The 13,657-nt window shown below is 66.7% G+C and overlaps 1 protein-coding gene across 8 annotated transcripts in view; it reads right to left on the bottom strand.

Moving 5' to 3' along the window:
* ASPSCR1 (ASPSCR1 tether for SLC2A4, UBX domain containing) overlaps positions 1-13,657 on the bottom strand; it is a 26,634-nt gene that overhangs the window by 4,234 nt on the left and 8,743 nt on the right. For 7 of the 8 annotated variants that reach the window (XM_040456694.1, XM_040456700.1, XM_040456699.1 and 4 more), the window contains 8 exons: positions 11,383-11,440; positions 10,397-10,470; positions 9,645-10,050; positions 3,037-3,176; positions 2,825-2,906; positions 2,385-2,451; positions 1,545-1,607; positions 929-981 (listed from right to left, as the gene is read on the bottom strand). In XM_040456694.1, the coding sequence (XP_040312628.1) occupies positions 929-981; positions 1,545-1,607; positions 2,385-2,451; positions 2,825-2,906; positions 3,037-3,176; positions 9,645-10,050; positions 10,397-10,470; positions 11,383-11,440 (943 nt within the window). The remainder of the gene's footprint in view (positions 1-928; positions 982-1,544; positions 1,608-2,384; positions 2,452-2,824; positions 2,907-3,036; positions 3,177-9,644; positions 10,051-10,396; positions 10,471-11,382; positions 11,441-13,657) is intronic. The other variant, XM_040456695.1, reaches the window with a different exon arrangement.

The raw sequence follows: 13,657 nt of genomic DNA, 5'->3' as shown, positions 1-13,657 counted from the left end.
CCACCGGCGTTGGTCCCCCTCCATTCCAAAGCATCTCCTAAATTCAATGTTTATCAACAGGCTGGCCAGCGAGGGAGGGAGGGAAGGAGGGAGGGTGGGTTGGAGGAAGAGGCCCAGTGCCTCTGGGGCTCCCGGGGGCTGAGAAAGGGGAGCTGGGGGGGGGCACAGCTCCCTGCTCCCGCCTGCCCTGACTTCACCCCGACTCCTTTCCTCGGAGAGCTTCCAGCCCCTGCCCCGCCCTCCTGACAATGGTGGCAGCCCCAGGCAGCAAGCACACCCCCTCGGCCCAACTCAGACCTCGGCAGGGCCTGCCAGCCACTTAACAAGGGCCGGCCTCTGTTACTAATTAAAATATCTGAAAAGACTTTGAAGAGGAAACCATTAGGCCAGAGGGCTGGGGAGGCCCCAGGCTACGCTCCCAGGGGCAAAGGGACAGGACATTCCTCCTGGCTCTGGAAGGCAGCCCAGCAGGGCACAGGATCAACACTCCTCACCTTACCTTCAGGAGCTCTGGGGGCCGTGGGGAGGGTCGGCCGAAGCAGACACCAGCTAGCGGGGAGGGCGCATCACGGCCCTGCCAGCAGAGGCAGGGAAGCAGGCCGGGCAGCCCGGTGCCACACTAGCCCCACAGCTGCCACCCCAGGGGACCTGCCACAGGCAGGTGAGGCCTCTGACCCTCCATCCGCCCCCGCCAGCCCCTTCTCACCCAGACCCCGGGGCAGGATGCAGGCGGTCCCGGCTCGGGAAGGCTGGCAGCCAGCCGGGTAGGCCCATCCCCGCCAGGGCAGGAAGCGGGGGAGGCTGGAAAGGCCCGGCACCAGCCTCAGAGGCGCTCGTCTCCCTCTGGTGCCCCCCCTCAACGTCTACAGAGCCAGCCCGGCCACACCTGCACCCCTGGCCCCCCGCATCCCCGCCAGGGTGCCAGTACCTGAAAGAGGGTCAGCCTGTGGTCATCCAGGATGGTTCTTGGAGGAGTGATGACTGTGAAAAGATAAGTGTCTGGGCCCAGAGCCACCTCGCGCCCCCCCCCCCATCCCCGGACCCCCACAGGAGGACAGGCCTGAGGGGGAGGGGCAGGCCCCGGGCCCATGGCCTTAGCTGGGGTATCTCCAAGGAGCCCCCTCAGCTTGTAGCCCTCTGCCCGCCTCTCTGCTACTACTACAACCCGGGCAAGGGGCTTGGGGGTGGGTGACCTTGTAGGGCGGGCCCACCTACAAGGAGCCCCAGCCCCACACAACTCCCCGCGAAGCCCAGTGGTCTGACCCCTCCCTACCCAGACGCCCTTGGGAGGGGAGGTCAGGGAGAGGGGGCAGGGCAGGGGTGCTGAGGGGGCAAAAGCCAACCTCCCCTCGCCTTTCCCCTCTCCTCGGACTTGTCCTCAGACACCAGCGGGGCTTACACAGTAGGCGGGCTACTGCATGACCAGCCCAGCCCACCGCACGATGTTGTTTTCTAGAGGAAAATCTCTCCAAGCCCCAGCTGGGACGGGTCGGGGGTCACCGAGATCCGGACGTTGCCGGGACGTGTCCAGCAGGAGGACTCACACAAATAGAATGGCAGCTCAGGATTCCCCAGGTGGCTTCTCACGAAGTCCCGCAGATCCCCCACTGGAGGAGGGAGGACGGGATTAAGCCGAGAGGCCCCATGGGACGGGCACGGGCCGCGTTCTGGGACGGGACAAGCCACGTCCCGCTTCTGTGCAGAGCCCCCTACACCCCATGGGACGGGCAGCCCCGGGCAGCTCAGCCGCCTCCACCCCAGGGGTGAAAAGCCAAGCATGGTCCTTCCACAGGACTCTGAGACCCTCAGCCTGGCTAGGCCCCCACCCTGCTGCGGGAGCATCCCTCCCTTTCCCACTTACCCTGCCCACCACCTAATCCCGAGCTCTGCCCTATGGGGGCCCCGGGTACAAAGGTTTGGTTACACAGCATCCCAGGGACCGTGGGGGCCTGCCTGCCGCCCTCACTGACCTGGGCACAGGTCACCAAGGAGGTCGCTGACCTCATTCAGAACTGGCAGCGTTGCTGCCTTCCTTCCAGGGGAGCCGCAGCTCCAAGCCAGAGACTCCCACGTTAGGGGGGCGGGGGCCCACCCTTCCTCTGGGTACCCCTCCGTCACACCCGTGCCCTGAACAGGTGGGCGCGCGGGGGCACCACCAGGCTGGCCAGGTACACATCCGACACGAGCTGGCCCCCCGGCCCCATGCCCACACCCCCAACACGCTCTGCAAGCTCACAGGCTGCCCCACAGACACAACCAACAACCCGGAAACGCCCGTCTCCCCCAAAGGCCCAGCAGCCGCAGTCCCATGGCCTGGAAGGAAGCCAGGCGGGACTCAGAGGGCCCCCCCCCCCACTCCCAGACACCCCGGTGGGGCCACTGACCTGTCTCATTAGGGCGGAAAAAGCCCTGCAGGATGTAGCGGTCAGGGAACAGGACCCTCAGGACCACCTGGGCCAGGACAAGGCAACTTGTTAGCAGGAACGGCCAAAGTCCCCATCGGCTGTACCCCGGGCCCACGATGGCCAGTCCCCCAACCCGGGCCAGAAGACACCAGGCCCAGGGCAGGTGGAAGTGCCAGCCAGCACCCGCTCCTGGCTGTCCCCACCATGCTACTGGCCAGGGCCGTGGCCTCAGCTCACTGTACCGCGGGCTGCACACGAGGACTGGTCGAGCCCCACCACGCGCGTTTGTAAAAACACGTCAGCGTGTTTTCACCACGAACAGGGCTGACTGGTTACGAACCGTGGCCGTGCAAGCCTGCAATGAGGCGGTGACCACAGCCAGCGGCGTGGTCAGACGCCCCCCGAGCCCTTCTACGCACCTTGGGGTACCGCTCCAGCTTCTCCCTCTTCTGAGCCTCCCTGAAAGCCTTGGTCACTAAGGGCGCTTCCTCCAGGCGCTTCCTGCAGGGGGTGGCGAGTCTGCGTGTGAAGGTCGGGGGTCTCCCTGGCCAGCCAGCGAGGAGGACCCACACCCACCACCCCCGGGACTCCGCGGGACCAGGAGGCGCCGACACAGCTGGGGCACACCCACCGCTCGCTCCTGAGCTGGGCCAGGCGCCTCCTCACGTCGTCCACGGTCACCTCGAAGAACTCATCCGGCAGCTCCGCAGGGCAAGCCTGGAGCAGCTCTCCCAGGTCCGGGTGGCACACCACAGGGTCCCGATCCACCGGCTGCGTGGGCAGAGGGCTCGGCTGCCGCAGGCCCCCAGGAGCCTGGTCTCCTGACTCCGTGGGGCCGGGTCACCCAGGCCCCACAGCTGGAGCCAAGCCCATACCCTCACCGGCCCCACCTGTCAGCCCGTGACCGGGGCCAGGTGTCCAGGACTGGAGACCCTCCTTCCATGCCTCCTGCTCAGGTACACTGACATGGAGACCCCCATTCACCAGCAGGGCACGCGGCCCTGGAGTCTCGGCTCAGCCAGGCCAGGCAGGCACCCTCACTGCCGGGGGGCCTGGGGGTTGGGGTGACAGGTTCCCCTGGTAGCTACTCGGCTCACTTCCCGTCTCTGTGGGAGCCCCAGCACCGAGAGGCCTCGGGGGCTGCCAGTTATCAGGGTCCCCCGAATAGAGAGCAAACTCAGGGAACAGCGCCCCGGGCGAGGCCACATCGGGGGCTCCACAAGAGGGTGGGGGAAGTGACAGCCCCCAAATTAGAGGTTTGGCAAAAACCTGCCAGCCACTGGCCACGTGGCCAGGCTGACCCCCCCCCCCTCTCTAGGGGAGCAGCCCAGCCCACCCTCTGACCACCCTGGGGACGCAGAAAGGGACGGCATCACTCCTAATTGGCAGCAGCGACGATGGAAATTGCGAGGCAGGGCTCGCTCGGCCGGAGGCGCCTCCGGGTGGGTAATTGCCAGTGTGACCCCTCTCGGCGCCAAGGCGGCCTTGGAGCCGGGCCCGACCGAGCCGCGCAGGTCCCAGCCCTCTGGCCCTGCCCCTGTGGGGGAACCTCACCTCTTCTCCACACCCAGGCACGGGCCGGGCAGGCTCTAGGAGCACACCTCCCCAGAGGTCCCTCCTGAGAGCCCTCTACACGGTCCCGCCTGCCCCGAAGGCCAGACTCACCGCCCGGGGGACGACCACGCTCAGGCCAATCGAGGGCTAGGGCCGCCCAGCATCTGGGGACCAGCGCACCTGCTGGGCGTCTCCGGGGCTAACTCCCCGGCCACACGTGAGGACTGTCGGCCCGGGCAGTCTCAGATCGAGTGCCCAGCGACGCCACGCCTCATGATACGGCTCTCCCCCGCTGAAGGGGGGGTGGGGTGGGCTCTCACCAGGAAGCCCCCCCTGACCTTGAAGCACCGGGGCAGAGCAGCCAAGCAGGGCTGGCCAGAGCCTGGGTAGCAGGGCCCGTAGGTGGCTGGCTGAGGCCCCTGGGGGCTGCCCCTTCGCAGCCACAGGATCCTGTGCCACTGTGGGCAGTCTTCACCAGAGCTTTTTATAACAAGATGCCAGGCGCCAGGCTGCCCCCCACAGCCACGGCGCCTGCATTCCAGAAGGGCCAAGAGCCGGCCGGGGCGCCTGGGGCAGGGTGTTGGGGGGAGCGAGGGCAGGACGCGGATAGGCCTGAGCCAGGAACCGCCAGTGCACGAGCGCCAGGCCCCCAGGCACTCAAGCACGAAGCCTGCAGGCTGATGAGCAGCTCTAAGGCCACCGTGTCACAGTCTCTCCCTTGGAGGACCCAGCCCTGGGCGTGAGTTGGCCCGAGCATCCAGCAGTCCGGGGCACCGAACGGAGTCTGAGCGCTTCCCCTGCGGAAAAGCCGGCCCCAGGGAGCCCTGCCCACTTGGGCCTCCCTCCTCCTGGCACTTCCGGGCACGGCCTGGGGCAGCCAAAAGGACCGCAGGCGCCCGGCAGTGCCGATGAGCCCAAGGCCCACAGCACGCTCCTCAGACCGCTCCCAGGAGGGGGGACACAGAGGACACCGGCCGCTGGCTTCGCGCCGCTCAGGGGCCGCTGGCTTCTGGTCAGAAAAGAACCCTGACAAAATCCCTCTCGGTGTTGGATTTACCCTTGATTCCTTCTCTCCTCCGGCATCTCACTCTGCTCCGAAAACCTACCTGGTCAAGCAGAAGCCAAAAGCTGGGAACGAGCCACCCAGCAGAGCTCGGGGCCAGACCTCCTGAGTCTCAGGGCGGCCAGCATGTCCTGGCCCAGGAGGCCCTGGCCCACGAGAACGGACCAAAGTACGATCCCACTGTCAAATGATGGAGGGAGAAGCCGGGGGGCTTCGAATACCTCCCCTTGGCCTTCCCCAGGAGAGCATTTCCCCCGCAGACAGGAGGGGCCGGCGGGGACGGGGAGGCGCAGTGGGGCTGGGGAGGCCAGAGCGGGGCGGACTCCAGGCTGAGCCCTCGTCCTGCTCACGGCCGACGCTCGGCCAGCAAGCCGCCCTCCTCTGCTGTTCCCCGGTCCCAGCAGTTATACGCACGGCTCCCGTCCGAGGAGGGTTTACGGATGTTTCTAGACAGAGAGTGCAGCTCTGAGATGAGACATCCTCAGGGAGAAAGCGTACGTGGCGACAAGTGTGACGGGGGCTGTGGCCCTCACCTTCAGCACAGGGCGCCAAGCTCCCAGGCGCTGGCTGAGGGCCGTGGGGGCCAGGAGAAGCTGCTGGGGCCACAGGCTCGGGGGCTGAGAACAATGGAGCCCAGAACCTTCTCAGGAACCCTGACAGCTGGCCTTCAGGGCCCGAATCTCCAGGTCAGCTCCAGAGGCTGCGGGGGAGCCATGCAGAGGACAGTGGCTCCAAAGAGCATGACATCACTGGGCCCGGGTCACCCTTGCAGAGGTGCTGGTTGCCCACCTCATGGGCTCAAGGCCTGGCCCGTCTTCCTCACCCCTACCCCTTATCCTGGAGGTGCCTGGGGAGGGGCCGGGCAGAACGATGGGGGCACAGCCCGAGGGCCGAGGGTCTGTCCCGAGTGTGCGTGACAGATGGGACAGCTGAGGTGCAGGTGTGACCCTGAGGGAGGAGGTGCCGACGCGCCCCAGCCCAGGGCTCTCCTGTCTGGCAAACGCAGGACCCGGCAGGTTCTAGGACTTGGCCTCCACCCAGGGTCCTACAGACAAGAGGACGTCCGGAAAAGGACAACGGAGGACAGGTCAGAGAACATAAAGCTGTCCGCACAGCCGCTAACGCTGGCCAGGCGCCCCTGCAGTGGGTGACCGCCCAGCTCCCCGGGCCACACGGAAAGCGCCCTGCTTCGCCAGGACGGGTCGAGTGAGGGAGACTGCAGAGGGGGCCGAGGGGGCCTGGCCCACCCCCAGCCCCACGCCAGGCTCAGCGCGGCTGAAGGCCCAGCCCGGCACCAGGCATGGAGGGCCAGGCGGGCCGGGCGCCAGCCGCCAGCAGCCGCCTCCCCGGTGGCAGAGCGGCCACCACGCACACGGGTCCCCTCCTGTCGGAAGTGGCCTTGCCGCGGCTGAGGGTTCATTTTCTTGACAGTAATTTTCCGGGACGCGATGACACACAGAGAAAAAATGTAAAAACTATTTGGGGGTGACCTCAACCCCAGATTTTCCAGCTTTCCCGCGAGGGCTCTTGGTTTTCTCCCCGCTCCCGGCCCAGACTGTCCTCTGACAATGGTCTTTGGTCAGAGGGAATGTGAAGCGTCTGCCCTTGAGGCTTGGAGCTTAAATGAATCCGCACACAGGGCCGCGGGCCAAACCTCCCGAGTTACTCACAGAGCCGGCGCCCTCCGCCCTCCGCAGGGCCGAGCCAGCGCAAGGCCAGGCCTGGTCCCGGCGGGGCTGCTCGAGGGAACCGCCGAGGACACCCGAGGCCGCGGGCAGGCAGTGCCTTCCCCGGGCCGCCCACCCTGAGCACAAGAAATGGGGGGACAGGCCGAGGCTCCCACACGCCCGTGGCGTGACCAGACGCTCGCCACCGCGAAGGAGGCGCACGAACGCCCCTCGGTGTGGAGATACACAAATGTAAGGTGTGGTGCGGGGTCCCCTCCGCCTCCCAGCTGCCCCTGGGAGGACACACGGCCCGAGGTCAGCAGGTACGGGGGGGGAGGGGGACGCCCACGCGGTGGGGACACACGTGCCACGCCAGAGGACCGAGAACGGTCCCACAGAGAGCGCCCCTCGGGTCCATTCAGGATGGGGGCCTGCCAACGAAGCCCCCCGGCCCATCCACAGAAGGCCACCTGGCCCTGCCGGAGCTCTGGGGACCAGGGCACCCCGCGTACCCATTCCCCACTACGGTTCGAAGGCCGGCATCTCCCCCCCACATTCGGCTGTGGCAGAGGCGGCTGGAGGGCCCTTGGCAGCCCTCGAAACCGCTGCAAGACTGGGCCAGCACCTTTCGGGCCGCCGCCCCATCTGCCGACCAACCTCAGCGGCGTTCCCGTTAAGGCCGCCGCTGTGCCTCTGGGGACAGCTGGGCCCCTGGGCTGCTGCCGGAGCCCGGGGCAGCCACAGCACCAAACGCACACGCCGGACGCAGGCTCGAACCGTGCCCTGGACCCACACGCAGGGGACAGTGGGGTGTGCTCAGGGGAGGGTGCTAGGAGAGGCGCCCCAGCACGAGAGGAGGGGGGGCCTGCTCGGACCCCCAGGCCCTGGCTGGGCTCCTCCCAGCCCCACGTGCTCTCGCTCAACCTGCCCATAAAGCAGGGGGCAGGGCCAGCCAGGGCCAGGGACGGCTGCCTGGAGACGCAGGTAGGAAGCCCCAAGGAGGCACCAAGGAGGCACCAAGGAAGCCCCAGGTCCGCCTCTGAGGGCGGAGAGTCAGGCAAGGGAAGACTGCTGCCAGCCGCCTGCCCTGCCCGGGGCATCGGGGCCTTTGATCAGAGACCCCTGGACCGGCTGGGGGTGGGGGGCGCCTGCTGGGATTGTGGCCCAGCCGCGCACAGGGCTGTGGGGCGGCCTCCTGGGCCGGCGGAAGGACTTCAAAGGACAGGCCAGGGGCCGCCGGGCAGCCCCAGCCTCTCCCCGAGCCCGGCTCTGATGGCCAGTAAAACTACCTTCTAATAATTAATGTTCTGACATCAAAGGCAAGAGCCGCCCGGGTCTGTAAACCATCCCAGTTCTCAGCCGAGGACCTGCCTATATTTTATCCTGTCTCTTCTGACTCTTTATTTAAATCCAAAACCACACACAGGCAAAACATTAATGGAAAACTTGGAAACTCCTTTTGATTACCAAAGTGTACCTTTGAAGTTCCCCCAAAAGTTCTGTTTTGTTCCCTTCTGTCCTCCCCCCCAGGGCTGACGTGGCCGGCCAGCCCTCCGGGTGTGGGGCTGTTAGTGACAGGAGGCACGAGGCGGGCGGGCAAGCCGTGGGGGACGCTCCACAATCAACCAGCTGCTGGGGCCCCCAGATCAAAGGCACATGCTGCTGGCGGCCAGGCGCACCCTGCCTGGGACCTCTCCTGCCTGGGGGCCCCAGGTTCAGTGCTTGGGGGTACACTGGGATCCTGTGCCCAGACAGTCACCCGCTACAGGACAGCATAAGCCAGCACCCGCCCCCTGCCCCCCAGGTGCCCACAGGGCCATGCGCGGCTTTGTAAGGGACCCAGAGAGCCAGGGCGTGCCTGGGCCGAGCCAGCCGTCCACAAGCCCCACTCACCAGTCCTCTGTGACTTCAGGATGGGAGAAAGGGACAGCCCGCCCTGGCCCCAGCGTCCAGCTCCCAAACCCAGAGGTCCCCAGGAAGAGCAGGCCCACAGGGAGTCGGAACCCCAGGATGCGCTCACCCCAACCACACGGGTCTGCTTTTGGCCACTGATTCTGGGCCCAAGTCACAAAGGCCAGGAGAGCGGGGGCTGCGGATGGGTTTCTAACACGGCCCAAATATCAGCACAAGGGCCGGGGCGGCAGCACCACCACCTCTCCAGGGTGGACGTCCACGAGCCTCGGGACTGGCTCGGCCCCCATCCGCTCAGGTGAGCAAGCCCCAGCCTCCCGGCCCTCTGAAAGGACGCAGGCTCGATCCTGTGGCCGAGCCGGCCCCTGCCCACGACCCCCACAAGCACAGGTGCCTCTGCCCCTCCGCCCTCCCCAGGTGTGCGGCCTGGAAGAACGACAAGGGCCCCAGAGGAGACGGGAATGCAGGTAGGGGTGCCAGGGCCCCACGATGCCCACGGGATGCTCTGCTTACGAACGACAGACACTACAAATGCTAACCGTCCACTGAAACGCTAACTCCCACCAACAGAGAAGCTAGCAGGGACGCAGAGCATCACAACTAGACGGGTCCCTGCAACACAAGGATGGCCCGGCGGGGAACCAACCCCAAACCTCGCCAGGCGAACGCGCCGGAGGAGGAGGCCCGCCCCGCACACCGGCTAGCAGCAGCAGACCGAGGGGACTACCTGCGCCACAGCCGCCTGCGAGGCGGTACCAGCCAGGGCCCGGGGCCCAGGCAGAGGGTGCGGGACGACGGCTCCGAGGCACGCAGGGCGGGAGTGTCGGAAGCCCGCACACGGACAGAGAGGCCACCAGGCAGGTGGGCTCTCCCAGCTGTGACGCGGTCCCAGGGGCACGAGTTGGTCCAAACCCACCAGACCGAACATCTAAAACGGGCCCTCGGCGCAACCGATTTGAGGCCAAACAGAACTCGAACCACGGCTTCCCAGGAGAGCCGACCACGCGCCCTCCTGCCCGCCGGCCGTGGCCTGGGGCTCCTTACCGGCTCCGGCTCCGGCTCCGACCCGGGCTCCTGGCCAGGCCTCGACTTCTTCGGCTTGGAGGGGCCTCCCGGGCTGGAGAAGGACTTCGGCGGTCTGGCTGAAGGCGACGTCAGAGACCTGGCAGACCCGGACGAGCCCCCCAGTCGCTGTCCCCCACCTGAGAAAGGAACAAAGGGGGCGGGGGCAGGCTCCTTCGAGATCTGCTTCGCTGGAGAGTCCACGCGGCTGGCCCCCGAGGTGCCCACTTCATCCTGATGGCTCACGTCACCCTGGCTGAGCCCCACCGAATTCAGCGGGAGCAGAGGGCCGCCGGTGGCCTGGTCGGCCGACAGGGAGGGGGCCGGGCTCCCTGGGGTCTTGGTCCGGGAGACCCCGGGCTCCTGACTGCGTCGCTTCATGGCGAACCTGGGGGCGCAGACCCGGAAAGCAAGTGAAACGCCACACGGAGCCCTCCCTTTCCTGGGGCTCGCGGTCCCGAGGGAGGTCCTCGGGCAAGGACCAAACTGGTTTCAGCGCCTTCCGCAGCTCCCACCCGGCTCGCCGTCCAGGGGCCACCACACTGGCCGTCCACAGCGACAAGCCACTCCCCGTGGCACCAAGCCCCCCAGGTCCCCGGGCAGGACGAGCCAGCAGGCAGTGGCCTCGGATCAAGGGGAGAGGACCAAGGTGGGACACATCTTCTCTTTCACTTTTCCACCTTTTCTTTCAGACCTCACTCTCTTCAGTGAACAAGACGGGAGGGCTCCCCCACCTGATGATGGCGCTGCCCCCGGTGAGACCTAGAGACTTGAGCGTCGTGCTCTGCAAGGAGGCTCTGCCGGTCACCTGTGAGGAGGAAGCAGGACTCGCTGACAGTGCTCACCCACCTGGCCGCCCAGACACGGGCACCGTGAGCCCCACCCGCCAAGCCCTCCTCACGCCAGCTCCCTCGGCCTGAGCACAGGCACCACGGGGGCCCCCAGCCAGACACCTGAGCACATGCTCACTGGTCCGCGGCCTGGGTGGGCAGGCTCAGGCCGGAGTCAGCCACATCCGGCCCGCCGACCCCCTCCGTGGGCTGACCCGACCACGATGGCCTCAACCCAGGCCCAGGTGCCCGGGGCCCCGTGGTCTGTCTCCTCTAGGGGAGGATGGGTCCCACCAGGTCCCTCCCACTAACAGCCCTGGGACCCCCGCCCTTCACGGCCCTGCGTCAGGGGACCTCGAACTGGGATAAATAAACCCCAGCATCCTCCCAGGGCCCCTTGGGGACAGTGGCCACCCCGGGCCAGAAAAGGGCACTTGGCCAGGCTCAAAACAAAAAGCCCCTGTGAGGCAGGGGACTAAGCAGCAGGAGGGTGCCCCCGTCACGGACGGGCGGGTGGGGACGGGCAGGGCCCCGGAGCCGGGCTACGCCCGCACTATGCTGCCCTCGGTTTTGAAAAAGATCAAAACACGGAGCAAAGCAAATATTTATTAAAATGAAACCACTTTTGTGACTCTCGGGCTTTGAGAAACGCTGAGAAAACAAACAGGGCGTTGAGGAGGCTTGGGGAGCAGCCCGGGCGGCCCGTGGTTAGTGCCAGCGGAGCCGGCACTCCGCTTTTTTCCATGGAACACATCACGCTTTCAGAGGCCGTCTCCCCGCTCGCTGCTTTGAAGGCGGGTCTGAGAGAGTGAATTTTCCAGATTGGAAAGTGGGGCCAGGCCCGTGTGGTGACTTGGGGCCAGGCGGGTGGGGCCGGGCCGCTCACCTACCTCGTCCCGCATGTACACACAGACGGGGCTCGCCTCGCTCGGCTGCTCCAGGCACTCCCTGCGGGGTGGGGGGGGGGCGCAACGGAGACGTCACAGGCCAGCCGCAGGCACACCCGGTGCCCTCAGACGGCGCCCCCTGGGCACCCGGGCAGGACCCCGGGGCCGGGCCCACCCTGGCCACCTCGGGGCCACCAGGAGGAGGCGGCCAACGCCTGGCGGGGAGCCACCGGCCCAAAGGGCGTGGGGGTGTTTCCCAGCCTCGCAGCCCAGAGCAGCACCAGCCACCTCCCAGACAAGCCTCAGATCACGGTCAGCTGAGCAGGTCAACGACGAGAAAGGATCCCAGAGCCCTGGGAAGCGATCCTCTAAGAGGACTGCTGACCCCAGAGCCCCAGGAGCAGCTCAGGGCCTGCACCCACTAAGTGGACTCCAAGGAGAGAGGCCAGGCCCCCGAGGCCATGAGCAAAGGCACGCTGCCCCCTCTGCCCAGACCCCGGGGCAAGCGTGACCTCGGGCCGTGAGGCGGGAGGACAGGGAGGGGCCTCCCTGTGGAGCACACCCACAGGCCGCAGCCCAGCGGTCACACCGCACAGGGCTGGGCTCACAACAGCCACTGAAACCACAGTCACCAAAAAGCTGTGAAGGTGAAGACCAGGGCAGGGCACGGGTGCTGGCGCACAGGGCGATACAGGCGCCCCAGCCGCTGTCACATGCACAGGCTGGGCCAGGGCAACGCAGGGGCAAAGGCACCAGGTGTCCCCACCCCTCACCGCCGTCCTCCAGGTTGCCATGCCACCCTCCCCTCCGTCCTCCCTCCTCTCCTCGAGGCCGTGCTCACCGGTAAGATGGCAGCGGGCACCCGCCTGCACCAGACCGAGCCACTGACGTAAACGGGACCCGCACACGGGAGGGAACAGGCCCCAGGAAGCACAGCTGCACGCGCTCACAGGACAGCAGGACGCACACATGCTGCCCCCACCGCCCCCCCCCCCACACACCTGTGCACCACCACCTGTGCTAGGGGCCCTGTGCTGACCGTGGAGGTCAGGGGGCAAGCGGGCAGGCTGAGGCCTGGCTTTGGAGCCCTCCCACTGCAGGCGGCAAAGCGCGTCTCCTACACGTCACTGAAATAAGCCCTCACAGACACCCACTGGAGACCACGCCTGCGATGTCCTGTCCAGGCCCTCGCCCACGAGAAGGGCGAGTCGGAGGGGCAGGGCCCGCCAGAGCGGGAGGCCTGGGGTGACGTCAGGCCAGGCTGCACGGCCCTACCAGGGCTCAGAGCTTCACATGCAGGCTCGGCCGAGACGACTCGGCAGCTGAGCTGGTGACCGCAAGCAGCAGGGCCTCCAGCCGCACACGGACACTCTGAGCGCACGGCACGGCTGCCTAGGACCGTCCCCAAGACCCGTGATCCCATCCTCTGGGTGGGTTTTTTCTCTCTGTTCCTCCTGTTTGCTTTCCTCTGCCTGTTGCCCAGAGCTGGGACCCACAGTCCAGAGCTAGATGTTGGGACCCCTGGAGGAGTCCCTGCCCAAGCCTGACCAGCCCTCCCAACGTCCCCCAAAGGAAGGTGGGAGGCCCATTAGCCCCCACGGAGTTCACCCGTGCTCTCCCCACACCCACAGCTGTGAAGAAGCTGGTCCCCAGAGGAGGCTGCCAGCCTCAACCAGAGTCACGCAGGGGGCTGGCCACAAAAGGTGTAATCTCACGTGCACAGCAGGGCCAGGGAGCACCCCTACAGACCTGGGACTGGCCCAAGACTCAGTGAGCCCAGGCCTCAGAAAAATACAGGACCCCAAAAGTGTCGGTGACGTCCCCCGGCCAGCTCATGCACTTTTCTTACTGAAGACAAGACAGGGAAAGCGAAGGGACCTCAGCCAAGGACGGTGCGTTCCAGCAAACCAGACCCCAGGGCCAGCAAGGGCGAGTGGGGACATGGGGTCCCGGACCACCTGGACTCAGAAAACTGGCCACACGCTGGCTGGGCCGACGCCCACCAGGTCCGAGTGGGCCCTCGCTGCTCCTTCAGGAGCCCTGGCCAGGCATGCCGTCTCCAGGACCTTCCTCTGGCACCTGACGTCGTGGTGGGGACGGATGAGCGGAGCGGAACAGGAACGGTGCCCGGGGAAGGCCTGCTCATCTCTGTGCCCTCAAGGCCCCTGGACATCAAACGCCAGCCTGGCTTTGATGTGCAGCTCCTCCAGAGGGATCGGATTCCCATTCCCGTGTGGGGATCTGACGGAGAGGCCAGTAGACGTGCCAGGGGAGGAGC

Source organism: Herpailurus yagouaroundi, unplaced genomic scaffold (assembly GCF_014898765.1).
Source record: "Herpailurus yagouaroundi ecotype Mexico unplaced genomic scaffold, PumYag 217, whole genome shotgun sequence".
NCBI classification, from domain to species: Eukaryota; Metazoa; Chordata; class Mammalia; order Carnivora; family Felidae; genus Herpailurus; species Herpailurus yagouaroundi.
Note: the sequence above shows the minus strand (reverse complement) of the source record. Positions and strands in the feature narration are given on the sequence as shown.